This window comes from Peromyscus eremicus, chromosome 4, assembly GCF_949786415.1.
Source record: "Peromyscus eremicus chromosome 4, PerEre_H2_v1, whole genome shotgun sequence".
NCBI lineage: Eukaryota > Metazoa > Chordata > Mammalia > Rodentia > Cricetidae > Peromyscus > Peromyscus eremicus.
Genome location: NC_081419.1, coordinates 44,622,997 through 44,636,698, shown reverse-complemented (window position 1 = coordinate 44,636,698; position 13,702 = coordinate 44,622,997). Strand labels below are relative to the sequence as shown.

The following is a 13,702-nucleotide window of genomic DNA, read 5'->3' as shown; positions in this document are numbered from 1 at the left end:
CAAAAAAAGCTGTTTTTTTTTTTTTTTTTGAGGTATGATCCTCAGACAGAAAACATCAGCAATACTTTGAAATGTATTATAAACACATGCTTTGCCTACCTGGTTATACCCACTACCTCACACTCTGATCAGTCCCCTCCCCACCCCTAGCATATCAAGTGATTGATAGCTAAGTATCTGAGCCCAAGCTTGACAGTCATTGTTCGTACCCATTATTGTCTTACCCATGGGACAACAATGTCCTCCAGTGGCCAAAAACATGAACACTATTTTAAGTAAATATATTGGTACATCGTATTTTAAATGATGTACAAATCAATAGACAACATTCACTATGTTTTTAAATGGGCATGAACCCTCTGTCTTAAAAGTAATATACACAGAAGAATGTTTTTTTAATTGTATATCTGTGTGAGGGTGTCCAATTTCCTGGAACTGGAGTTACAGACAGTTTTGAGCTGTCATGTGGGTGCTGGGAATTGCACCCAGGTCCTCTGGAAAAGTAGCCAGTGCTCTTAACCTCTGAGCCATCTCCTCAGCCCCACAAGAATTTTTTTGTTCTTAATTTAATTAAATTCCTCATGCTTCACGTGGCTACATTATTATGCAACACCATTCTAAAAGCTTTTGCTTCTGCCTTGCTACAAAAATACCAATTGTCTAAGCTGATCACTTGGGAGAGAGAAGAAGGAAGTTTTAGAGTTCAGAGTCAGTCTGGACCACATAGCAAGCTCCATGCATCCTGGTTTATAGCTTAAGTCTCCGTTGAAATTAAACAAAACAACCAGAAGAAACATACACCTAGTCTCATTGTGTACTTGAAACAATGAAAACAGGGACTATTTAGAAGAATACTAAACATCATTTTAAAATGTTCTCTGATGATAAGTAGAGGAGTATACATTTTCCATGTGATTAAAAGTTTTGGAGACAAAAAAATTGAGGGGTGGTGATGGTAAACCCCTACTGTTAAAATTCAGTTGCAAATGGACTCATGAACAGGGATGTTTGGCTGTTTTCACTCAGCCACTTAGACAGTGGGCAGGCTGATAAAGGGGGGCTTTGTACACGAGGAGCCAGGAGTTACATCTGAAGGAAGAAAGCATGCACATTTATGGAAGAGGAAAGAGAGCACCAGCTGTTGAAGGACATGGACCTAGCCTTCCATGGATGGAAAGGTTTTCATCCTGAGGGAATCTGAGGGACACACTAGAGAACAGCACATGCATCGGGGTACAGGGATACTCTGAGGAGCACCTGACCCAAATGTTACTAAGCAGAGTGCTCAGACTTGTGAAACAGTAAGTGTTGAGGGCCATCAAGTTGTAACAGCAAGCCACAAAGAGACAGGAAGGGCAGCAGGGAGTGCCGGTCCATAGCATGCCACCGGGCACAAGCATAATTTTGAGCTTAAGATATCAGGACAGCTGATATCTTTCTCTAATTTTATCTGATATCTAGATTTTTCCTCTTCTTCCAGAAAAATAGGAAGATATTCATTTCCAATATAAAGTGGGAAGAAAATGCATACTTTTCCAATGGAAGCAATAGCGAAGAGGATTGTGTACAAACAGGTTTCGTAAAAATAAGGTCATTTCCCTTTATCTTCCTTGCATAGTTTAAGTTCTCGTCTGTGACCCTTTTAGTTCTGTCTTCACCAGAACCACTCAGATTTCCTCCATGTTTTCTTTTAATCCGATGCACAGTGACATAGAGAAAACAGACATGATTGAATGGACATGCTGATCCTAATTGCATGTACTAAATGCTTATGAGATCAATATACTTACCATAAACCTAATACCACTTCCCCCTCAAAAAATCACTTTGCAAGTCACGGAAGTTAAGTAGCATAAATCAGCTCCACCTCAGGCCTAGAGACCAGACCCCCCCACCCCCATATTCTCTCTCAAACCCATCCACTTACGGTGATCTTCACAGGTTTCACAGAGAATGGATTAGAGCTCTCTCTAAAGAGAGAGTAGATTTTGGTAGGTGGAAAAAATAGCTTGGGGCATAGGAGAAAAACACATTCTACAAAAAAAGGAATCCTCCCTTCTACACAGAGTAAAGACTTTCTGAGGGGGAAGTTGGGGATATAGTTGAACAAGACATGGAGGCAGTCTTAGCTTCCATGCTCAGACATTTGTAGCTAATAGTAGAGAAACAGCAGAAATATTTGTGTTAGAGAACACACCAGTGTTTCAAGAAAGATAGACTCATAAAGGAATTCTCTGCACAAGGGCTTATGGAGGACTGTCAAGTCATCACAAGTAACTAATAATGTTGGGTGCTAAATGATTTACTGTTAGGAACTTGACAAGGAGCTAAGTCATTCTGCTTGCATGTGTAGCTTTCCACTGGTCTTAGGTCATTTGGGGTTTAAACATTTCAGGCTGCTCATCTATCACCATAACTGTGATCCTCAGATAGACTTTCCCTCTTGGATTCAAGTGTGCAATCTCAAGACGACACACGTTATAGAGCACCAAGGCTTTATTAGCCCGAGATTTTCTGTGCTGCATGCTTTGGAAACCAGATCAGTAGCTATTACCTGCCAACTGCTCATTGCCACAGCAATTCCTAGACTATGAATTTTAGAAACAATTCCACCATGGCAAGATGTGCCTTAGTGGGTGTAATGAATGTACTTTAAGGAAAAGCCCGTAGAAAACCTTGCTTCATTTTAAAGCCGGGAGTCGGAGTTAATTTATCCCATCTCTAAAGAATGCTCTTACATAGCCTACAAGCAGAAAGAAGTTCATGTCTGCAGACAATGTTAGTCAGCTTGTTGGCTCTCATAATAGGTACATTGGTGAACATCTTCTAGAGAAGAGAAGCCCTCACAGGCCTAGGAGGATAGGGGACTGTGATGAGTCGACCTCCTTTCATGCCTGGGATGGCAGAGAATACCATGGTGGGAGCTCCATGGTGGAGGAGACCCAGTCAGTTTGGGACTGCCTGGAAGCAAACTGAGAAGCCAAGGGTCCCAATATCCTCTTCAAGGGCACTCCAGAATCATCTAAAGTCCTTTCACTAAGCCTCCCCTCAAAGGTCCACCCCTTCCCGCAGCACCACAGACTGGGGAATTAAGCATTCAGCACACCTGTCTTGGAGGGACAGTTTATATCCAAATCATAGCAAACCCTTAAGAAATACAAGTCTGAAAGAGGCAATTACACATTTCAAGTAAGACTTTACGGTGGAAATCTGGTGGACCAGTTTAATAAGCACTCAGACAACAAAATTACAGCCGTGCTTGCAAAGATTTAAAACAGGCCCAAGCCAGGCTTCACATTTTTTGCCAAATTGTGATTTTTCTGCGCCACCTTGTGGCCCCGTCACTATTACTACAAGTGGCAGGTAAATCATTTTCCCCGGTCAAGCACGCTCCTAAGCCGCATTGCGCAAATCCGCTTCCACAAAAAGAAAAAAAAAAAAAAAAAAAAAAAAAAAAAAAAAAGCTGAGAAAATGGAGTCTGCCTTTGTTTGCAGGGATGGAGGAAAGCAGAGTCGCCCTTCTTCCTATTTCCTGCTTCATCATCTTTATTCTTTAATCTCACACCTCTAGCTCCACCCACCCCCTCCTCCTCGAGCCCTTTCCAGGCTGGCCCTCCCTTCGGAGGCTCCATCACTCTGCCGCACTCAGTGCCCGGCGGAGTCCAACCTCAGTCGCCTTCGCGGTCCTCCCTCTGGGTTCCCTCCGCGCCTGCTCCGGGGCCCCTCCCTCGCAGTCCTGCGGTCAGGCCCCGCCCCCTCACGCCGGCAGCCAATGGAGACCCGGCCACGCCCTCCGCACCGCCCACCGCGTCCCTTAAGGTTTGAGGGCCCGGGCAGAGGGTCTGAGCCCCTGAGCCTGCGGCTGGCAGTGGCAGTGGCTTGCACGCTCCGGGCAGCTGGCGGCCATGGACTCCCAGGGGCTGAAGGTGAGCGGTGCGGGGCGTGGGCTGGGCGAGTGGACACTGCGAGGTGATTGGTACCTGGCCCCGGGTGGCATGGGCAGCGGCCGCTGGCGGTGAGGGCCTGCGGCCTTGGCCAAGATGCTGCACCCCCCCTCCAACTCCTGCCCCCTGAGGATGATCCCGAGGCCCGGGCACAGCCGCTGTCTTGCCGTTAACGGCCAGCCCTCAGCCTGTTGCTTGTGTTGGCATTGGACTTCTACTAGGGAAGCTTGCTTCGTCTCCAGGTGTGATTTTGAGGGAACTTAACAGCCATCCTTACCGTCCTACTCTGCATTCGCGTGTAAAGGAGCAGGACGAGATATGCAAGCAGTTAAAAACAGACTTAAAAAAGAGAGGAAGGAGTATTTAGCTTACGGAAATGTTCTTCTGATTGATGCATTCAGCAGATATTTCAGAAACGGTGAAACAAAGACGGTTTGGAAATGCAAGAACTTTCCTTTTCAGATGATGGTTTTTCTCTGTTCTCTCTTGGACTTGTTTAGTATTTGTGGAGCGCTTCTTCCTGGATGTCTCCCAGAGGTTGGAGCTAGCAGAACAGACCCCAGGACTTTAAACTGACCCATTTGCAATCTAATGCTGGGACAGACCCAAGTGCCTTTAATAAGCATTGGTTGACCGCCTTCTGTGTGTCTTGCACTATTTTCTAAGTGCTTAAGATACTGCAGTAAACATGACAGGTCTTGCAACTTACACTTGATTTATGAGGACTGAACCCACGAGCTGATAAAAGCGTGAATGCCATGTTAGCTCCTGATAGTCACAGAGGAAAATCTGAGCTCTGAAGGTTAGAGAAGACTGAAATGTTTGGCTTTATTTATTTATTTTAGGTTTTTCGATACAGGGTTTTCCTGCGTAGCTTTGCACCTTTCCTGGAACTCACTCTGTAGCCCAGGCTGGCCTCGAACTCACCGAGATCCGCCTGCCTCTGTTTCCCGAGTGCTGGGATTAAAGGCGTGCACCACCACTGCCCAGCTGGCTTTTTTTTATTTTTAATAAATTTCTGCATTACCGTTCAAGTTTTTCCTCCAGCTTTTACATTTTTTATCACCTCCAATCTATCCTTCAGGTTGTCCAAATGAGTTGTGCAGTAAAATCACTTAAATGATAAAACCATTATTCAAATTTTCATCATTCACCACAGGAGCAAGTCATATCCTTAAAAATGAGCCCATTGGCCCAGCCTCTCTTTTCAAACCTTGATCTGTCTGTCCAATATTCTATCTAGAACAGGTTCTTGAACAAGGAGTGGTAAACATCCTCTACAAAATGCCAGATGGTGCCTATTTTAGGATCTCTGTCCAATCTACACTATAGTTGGGAATCAGCTGTGGATGTACTTAAATGAATGAACATCCCCATATGCCAATAAATCTTTATAAGCTCTGAATTTGTCTATGAAATGTTTCTCCAGCCATTTTTAGTTCATGGGTCATACAAAACCAAGTGGGAAGCCAAACATGTCTTAGCCCACTGTTGTAGATTAAGGACTGGCTTTTAGCCCTACCCATCACCACACCCATCCCAGGTACTGTGCTCTTACCTCCTTGTTGCTGTTCTTCTGCCTTGTAAACTCCTGGGCCTTTGTCAAAAATCATCAAGGCAAATCATGGGGTTAAATGTAGGAGAAGGAGGAATAATGGGTTTATAATTGGAGAATCAGTTCTAAAATGGTCTGCAGGAGTGGGTTCTCTGGCCACTCACTCAAGCTGTGTATAGTATTCTGTATTCCCAATTGCAATGTACTAGCCACTTTCCTACATTAATTACTGCATTGGATCTCAGCTGATGTTCAGATTACAATTTCACCAGAAAGTTCAAGATATTTTTAGAGCAGTGACCACTCCTACTAACATTTCTCAGTACTGTATAATTACGCTCTTCTTGGTATGTAGTACTAGAAAGTAGATAGTACCCAGTACTAGAAAGTAGACAGTCAGCAAATGCTTGCTAGATGCTGATCATGGGGTATGTGACTACTCTCAGTATTCAGGAAACAGAGGCAAGCAGAAAGCAAGTCTGAGCCAGCCTGAGCTACATAATGAGATCCTGTCTCAAAGTCAAAATGAAGTTTGTTGGACTAAATGGTCTAACTTGAACCACAAGAGTCATAATAGGTATGGGGAGTAATATGAAAGCCAGAGAAACAGATGCACGTAAAGACTGCTTTGCTCGGCAGCACTGGGTGAATGGGAAGGGAACGTCATGATTCATTTGATGATTTGGGTAGCAGGTGGCAGAGTATAAACCTGGAGGTTGGCAGAGGTATTGACCAGACAGCAGAGTGTGGTGGAACTCATTCTATTTTTTCAGACTAGGACTTTTACACCATCTTCAAGTACTCCTCACCCCATGTCTACTTTTGCTTTACTAACCATAGTTTGTAAATGAGCAAAAGTGTAACATAGACAAAGACTCAAGGCCATGTCTTTATATAGTTAAATCCATGTCCTCTCTGGGATACCACAGCACTGCCTTTCAGAGTTGTAGTTGGTGAGTGCAATTAAACACTGCATAAAAGTCAAGTAGAATAATATTGTGACCCCAAATGCTCATTTGTGACCCTAGGGCCTGAGAAACTTGGAAAAAACAAAACTGCTGAGGTGTGTTGTGGGGTGACTAGGAAATGGAATATGGGTCATTCCAGAAACAAGGTGGAAAAGGGGTGTGGGGCAGTAACCACAGGAGGGGAGCAGAGCAGAAGTTCTAGAGAATATTGTGTGACTGGGATCTAGAAAAGGCAAGGATGTAGCCCTCCAGAATCCAGACTGTGAAAGAGCTGTCTGCACACACTATGTCCTTTCAGTTTCTTACTCATGCTAGACCCCACTGTAGTCAGACAATGGCACAGGATTCCCCACACACCTTTGTTTATGGAGTAAAGGAGTCTGGTAGTCACCGGAATGGTGAGAGTGTGGCTTCCCTCTTTGAGTAAGTCAGCAGCTAAACCTTAGATACAGTCCAAGAAACCTTAGACCAGTTCCAACTGGTCACAGCTTGTGTGCTGGCTATGACAATTTGACACAGCTAGGGTCATCTGAGAATAAGAAACCCCAATTGAGAAAATATATCTATCAGATTGCCTGTAGTCAAGTCAACAAGGAATTTTCTTGATTGATGATTGTTGTAGGAGGGCCCTTCTCTCTGTCTCTGTGGGTGGTACCACCCTGGGCTGGTGGTTCTCTGTGCTATAAGAAAGCAGGCTAAGTGAGCCAGTAATTCACATTCCTTCCTAGCCCTCTGACTTCCCTGCAAACTCTAAGGTGAAATAAACTCTGTCTTTCCTAAGTGGCTTTTGGTCATTGTGTTTTATTAGGGCAGGAACTCAAGGAAGCATCTGGAGATAGGAACTGAAGCAAAGACCATGGATGGTGGTGTAGTTTGAATGTAATTGGCCCTCGGAAGCTCCTAGGGAATGGCACTGCTGAGAGGTGTGGCTTCGTTGGAGTAGGTGTGGTCTTGCTGGAGGAAATGTGTCACTGTGGGGGGCAGGCTTTGGGGTCTCAAATATGCTCAAGGCACACCCAGTATCCCAGTTCACATCCTGTTGCCTGCATATCGAGATATAATATTCTCAGCTCCTTCTCCAGCACCATGTCTGCCTACATGCTGCCATGTCCCACCATGATGATAATGGATTGAACCTCTGAACTGTAAGCCACCCAATTATGTGTTTTCCTTTATAAGAGTTTCCGAGGTCATGGTGTCTCTTCACAGCAATAGAACCTTAACGAAGACAGGTGTCTTAGTTACTCTTCTATTGCTGTGAAGAGACACCATGACAAGGCAACTTATAGAAGAGTTTTTTGAAGGCTTGCTTATATATTCAGAGGGTTAGAGTCCAAGATCATCATGGCCGGGAGCATGACAGGAGCTGAGAGCTTCTGTCCTGATCCACAAACAGCAGGAAGAGAGAGAGACAGAGAGGCAGGGACAAAGACAGACAAGGACTGCCATGGGCTTTTGAAACCTCAAAGCCTCCAGGTCACACCTCCTCCAACAAGGCCAAGCTTTCTTATCCTTCCCAAACAGTTTCACTGACTAGGTAACAACCATTCAAATATATGAGCCTATGGGGGCTATTCTCATTCACCCACCAAAGTGGAGCAACACTGCTTGCTGGTTTGCTTTTCATGGCTAACTCAGATATATGTATGTATGTATGTATGTATATTTATATATTTATATGTATATATGTGTGTATATGTATATATAGTCCATCACCACTTGCCCAGGGGTAGCAGGCCCAGAGTGGGCTGGGCCTCCCACATCAGTTGTTAATCAAGAAAATGCCCTCACAGACTTGCCTACAATCTGATGGAAGCATTTTGTCAGCTGAGGTTCTGTCTTCCCAGACGACATCCTTTGTGTCAAGCTGACAAAACCAAACCAAATGAAAAACAACAAACACCAGGAACAGCTAACCAGCCCAAGTCTCTTCATTTTCTTGGTCCACATGTTTTCTTCTTTTTTTCCTAAAACCTTTAAGAAAATATAGCCAAAGGAGGAAAATGTAAAAGTAGTCTGGCTCCAGTATTCTTGACAAAATTAATTAAAGGGGAAAAAAAGAAATCACATTAGAAGAGAAAAACACTGAGTTGTCAGTAATTCCATGACCATTCTGTCTCATCCTTACTGTTATGTGTCAGTTTTCAGTAGTATTCTAAAGATTAAAGAAGAAAATGTATTAGGTTCTGGATTATCCAGTATTTTAGATCTGCTTCTGAATGTCTTTTAGAATAACAGACTGTTAACCTTTAGCCATTATTTCCTTCTAGACACTCATTAATTACTATTGTCAAGAGAGATACTATCACCATGTGTTACTTGTGGCCAGTGAAGGAATGAAGAAGTATGGCAGTGATCCAGTCTTCAGGTTTTATCATGCCTATGGCACACTGATGGAAGGTACGCACTAGTCATCAACTGTTTTCAAATTCTCTGAATCCTTGATTTGAACTAAGAATACTTTTCCCCCCACACCCTAATCTTGATTTCCAGGTAAAGCTCAAGAAGCCCTTCGGGAATTTGAGGCCATTAAAAATAAACAAGATGTGTCCCTGTGTTCTCTGATTGCCCTAATGTATGTCCATAAAATGAGCCCCAATCCAGGTATAGTATTTAAGTACAGTGTTTGGATAGATTGTCTACATTTGGTTCATTTTGATTTATGGCTATATTATGGAAGGAACATTGTTCTGTGTAATAGTTGGGATATATGGCTCTATTATGGAAGGAACTTTGTTGTGCATAGTTGTTGGGGTTTATTGCTGTATTATGGAAGGGATGTTATTCTTGGTAGTAGTTGGGATGTATGGCTAAATTAAGAAAGTAACATTGTAATTTTCATTGGGTAGTAGTTGGGACATTTGGTTATATTATGGAAGGAACATTGTTCTGCCTAGTGGTTGGGACCTATGGCTACATTATGGAAGGAAAGTTTGTTCATAAGCTGGTCTTTAAAGTTGAGTTGCATTGTGCTGGTGAGTCGTGTAACCTATAACTGAGACAGAAGAAAATCCAAGCCATAAGTAACTTAAAAATATATGTGTATGTGTGTATGTCCAGCAACAATAGCACTGTAAATATTTCAAATTATTAAACTGCATAACATAGGATGAGTTTTTAAGGATTAGAATCAGTTTCTATTTTAAGAAACCTATCACATACCTCTCATGCCAAGCACACATGCACAGATTACAAAAACAAAATAAATAAAACATTGCTTGACAAGTAAACAGTTAGGGCCTTTCTGTTAGGAGTGTGCTAGATGTTTCAAAGATATGAAAGAGTTATAGTGAGTGATCAATACATATGTGCTTCAGGATTGGACTTCAGAGTCAAGTAGTTTGGGCACTATTCCTGACACTACCCCTGGTGATTTGGAATGATTACTTCTTTATATAAATTTTATTAATAAAAACTATAATATAGTTGTCTATCTTGGCAATGGCATACACTACTCGCTGTACTATGTAACTGTGTGTGGCTTTTGAACACAAAAGGTGGCTAATCTGATTTTGTGGCTGTTGGTTTATCTTCGGCACAGTGGCTCTGCCTTAATCTACTGCTATTTCAGCCAGCAATTGTGACTCCAAAGTTACCTGCCTACTTCTCTAGTCGCAGCCCAGCCACTCAGGCCACAGCCTGGAGGAAAATTCTGTTCCCTCGGGCACTGGCTCTGTCGCTGCCACTAAAGGTATCTCTGTCGTTCTATTTATAAATAAGACTTAAAAATTCAAGGCTGGGGTGAAAACCTGCTGGCTCAGAGAGGCTAAAACACTAACCTTCTCTCCTTTCTGGCATCTTCAAAAGCTCCGTGCTTCCACTTTCCAAACCAGAAAAACCTGCCCCATTCCAAATCCATCTCTGCTACTTTGCCTGTCTCTCCTGTTGCCCTCTGATGCTCCATGATTACTTTCTGTCAACTCATGGGTAACTCAGCCTCCTGATCCAAGGGTAATTTTATTTAATCAACACAAATACAAACTCAGGCTCACAGTATGACAAAATATCCCCCAACATGTGGCAGAATTTTTTATTTAATTTTTATTTACTTAAAATTAAAAAAATATTATTATTACTTGTATGTGTGTCTCTCTGTCTGTTTTTGAGACAAAGGGCATGTGGCGGGGGGCTTACACATACCATGGCACGTTCAACTTTTCTCTCTTCCACCTTTTAAGGCAGGGTTTCTCCTGTTTCTGCCACATTGGGAGCTCCAGGTTAGCTGACCCACAAGCTTCCAAGTGATTTTCCTCTGTCCATGTCTTGGTTAGTTTTCTATTGCTGTGACCAAACACCATGGCCAAAACCAACTTGGAGAGAAAAGGGTTTATTTCATCTTACGGATTGTAGTTCAGCACCCAGGGAAATCGGGGCACGAACTCAGGACGGAAATTGATGCAGAGGTCATGAAGGAGTGCTGTTGATTGGCTTGTTCCTGGATTGTTCAGTCTGCTTTCTTTTGCCATCCGTAAGCACCTGCCTTGGGTACCACCACCCTCAGTGGGCTGGACCCTCCCACATCAATCATTAATCAAGAAAACGTCCCACAGGCTTTCCCACAGAGCAATCTGTTGGGGGAATTTTCTCAATTGTTTCTTTCCTCCCAAATGACTTTAGCTAGGATCAAGCTGACATAAAAACTAGCTGGCACAATTGGCCCCTTGGCAATCTGGCACACATGCATCACTATTCATCTAGACACTTTCCTTTTCCATTTGTCCCAAAGATGACATGTTAATATTATCACAGTACAAAAACATTCCAACTTTTAAAAGTTCCTTGGTCTTTAAAAATTTAAACACTTAAAAGTTGAGTCTTTAAAATATTCATTGTGTCTAAAATATTAAGTCTGTAAAATTCCTAAGTCTGTCAAATTCCAGTGTCTCTCTAAAATTCTAAAGTTACTTTAAAATAAATATCCAAGGTCTCATAACTGTGCATTCCTGTAAACTTAAAAAAAAAGTTAATTACTTTCTTACTTCAAGAGGGAACAACCAAACTTCAGCAGTGTACATAACTTGAGTGTCCAGTACCTGGGATTCCCTCAAGACTCATGGTCTTCTGGGTCCCAAAGGGCTTGGACATTGCACTTCTCTGGATCTGCTGCTCATAACACAACAAAATGGCCCACAGGCTAATCTTGTAGGGTCATTTTCTCAACTGAGATTCCCAAATGACTCTAGTTAGTGTCAAGTTGACATAAAACTAACCAACACAATCTGCCTCCCATCTCGCTGCAGGAGTTCTGAGCTTAAACATGTGCCATCACATGTAGGTTGTTTACATGGCTTCTGGGGATCAAACTTGTGATACGAGGCTTATGCTGCAAGCACTTTGACACACTGGGCCATCTTACCAGCCCAAATTTTAATATACTTTTTAAATTTTAAGCTGATACCTGATCCAGTTATTAGGAAATTTATGGATGCAGAGGCCATGGTGGCTGGGAGGGGCGTGGGGGCTGGAGGGTGGGAGGGGAGGTTGCTCCTCATGGCTTGCTCTGTCTGCATCCGGGACTGTCACCAGACACAGTTAGCTTGGCCCTCCTATATCAATGATTAATCAAGAAAATGGCCCACATTGAGTGTATGGATCTGCTTTTCAACTCTAAGTTTAATGGCATGTACATATTCTTTCTGAAGAAAACTTAGCCTCAATTAAATGTAGTGTAAGTATAAAATAAGCCCATTTCAAAGAGAGCAAACTCTCTAACTTTATATCTATTTTGTATTTCTAATTTGTATGTATTGGATTAAATAAGGCATTATTAAGATTCATTTTGCTCATTATTTTTGGGGTTTTTTGTTTGTTTTTATTTTGAGACAGGGTTTCTCTGTGTGTAGCCTTGGCAATCCTGGAATTCTCTTTGTAGACCACACTAGCCTCAAACTCACAGAGATCCACCTGTCTCTGCCTCCCAGGGGCTGCGCCCCATAGCTTGGCTTGCTCATTCTTCTTAAATGAAGCAGCAATACTAGCAGTATTTTGATGGCACGTATAGTGTGTATTTATTTTTAATGATGCTGCCTTGAGAGAATAACTAAATTCTGTACCTGGTTAGTCATCTGACCTATCATGAACACTCGATCTGGGATTTAATTTTGATTTAATATTATTTCCCCCTCACAGATAGAGAAGCTATCCTGGAATTAGATACCAAAATGAAGGAGCAACGTAAGGAAGCCGGACGCAAAGCCTTGTACCACGCAGGCCTGTTTTTATGGCACATTGGTCGCCATGATAAGGCGAGAGAATATATTGACAGAATGTCAAAAATGCCGCATGATAGCAATGAGGTGACCACTTTTCTTTTTAAAACAGTAGTACTAAAGGAAGGTTGTGATATTATCTAGTAGTATCCTTTGTTTACTCCTTTATTATAACCACTCTGTTCTCAATAAATAACTTTCTTTTAATATTCTTAACTGCAGAATAGGAGCTTTCAAAGGTTGTTTATTCCTTGTTTCATGAGCTTATTTGCTAGCTTTGACTTACAAATATCCTTACTGTATATGAAATATTCATAAATAATATGGCTGGACTGGGGTTTCTTGTTTCTGTACTAGTCACTTTGGAATAGATCTGTATTCTGCTTCCTTCTCTTTCCTTCTTATTCCCCTTCCTTCCTTCTGGTTGAACATGTCTGCTATAAGACACCCGGATGTGTGCCATTAGTGATCCAAGCATAAAGAGAGCACAGGCTTCATTTTCTTGGGTAAATCAGCATAGAGCACCTGCCTAGTCTACCTCCCGAGAAGCCTTTGAAATGATGAGAAGAGCTGTGATTAAAGTGTGCAGGAAGACAGCAGCCTATTTTGTACAAGCCATGACTTTGATAAACATTTTCCCTCAATCACTTCATATCTGTAAGGGTAAGTGATTGAGGGAAAATGTTTAGAAAGGAAATAGCATTTCAGCTACAACCAAGAAAAAAAGTCCCCAAGTTCCCCCCAAACCAATTTCATCAGTAAATCTAGAAAGGGGGAGTAGTTATTCCAGGTTGGAAATGCTAGGTAGAGATGAAGACACATCATATCTGCTTACCTTGAGAGCCTTACATTTGAGGGAACATGGGGTACATAGTGAAAATGGTAAGAGAAACCCGTAGAAATAGAAGGATCATGATTGCTAGGTATGAGTATCTATAGATAATTAGATAGACATTAAGAAATCCTTAAAGGCTTTGAATCATGGAAGTTACATTATTACAGTGCAGATCAAGAAAATAGTTTATA

General features: G+C 42.3%; 1 protein-coding gene across 5 annotated transcripts in view; it reads left to right on the top strand.

Annotated features, from left to right (window-relative positions):
• Nucleotides 1–3,768: 3,768 nt before the first annotated feature.
• Ttc21b (tetratricopeptide repeat domain 21B) overlaps nucleotides 3,769–13,702 on the top strand; it is a 76,515-nt gene continuing 66,581 nt past the window's right edge. For 2 of the 5 annotated variants that reach the window (XM_059260589.1, XM_059260587.1), the window contains exons 1-4: nucleotides 3,772–3,926; nucleotides 8,738–8,867; nucleotides 8,961–9,071; nucleotides 12,597–12,763. In XM_059260589.1, coding sequence (XP_059116572.1) covers nucleotides 3,906–3,926; nucleotides 8,738–8,867; nucleotides 8,961–9,071; nucleotides 12,597–12,763 — 429 coding nt within the window. In that variant the 5' untranslated portion in view covers nucleotides 3,772–3,905. Of the gene's footprint in view, nucleotides 3,927–4,106; nucleotides 4,187–8,737; nucleotides 8,868–8,960; nucleotides 9,072–12,596; nucleotides 12,764–13,702 lie in introns of those variants that run through there. The other 3 variants (XR_009378796.1, XM_059260586.1, XM_059260588.1) reach the window with 3 other exon arrangements.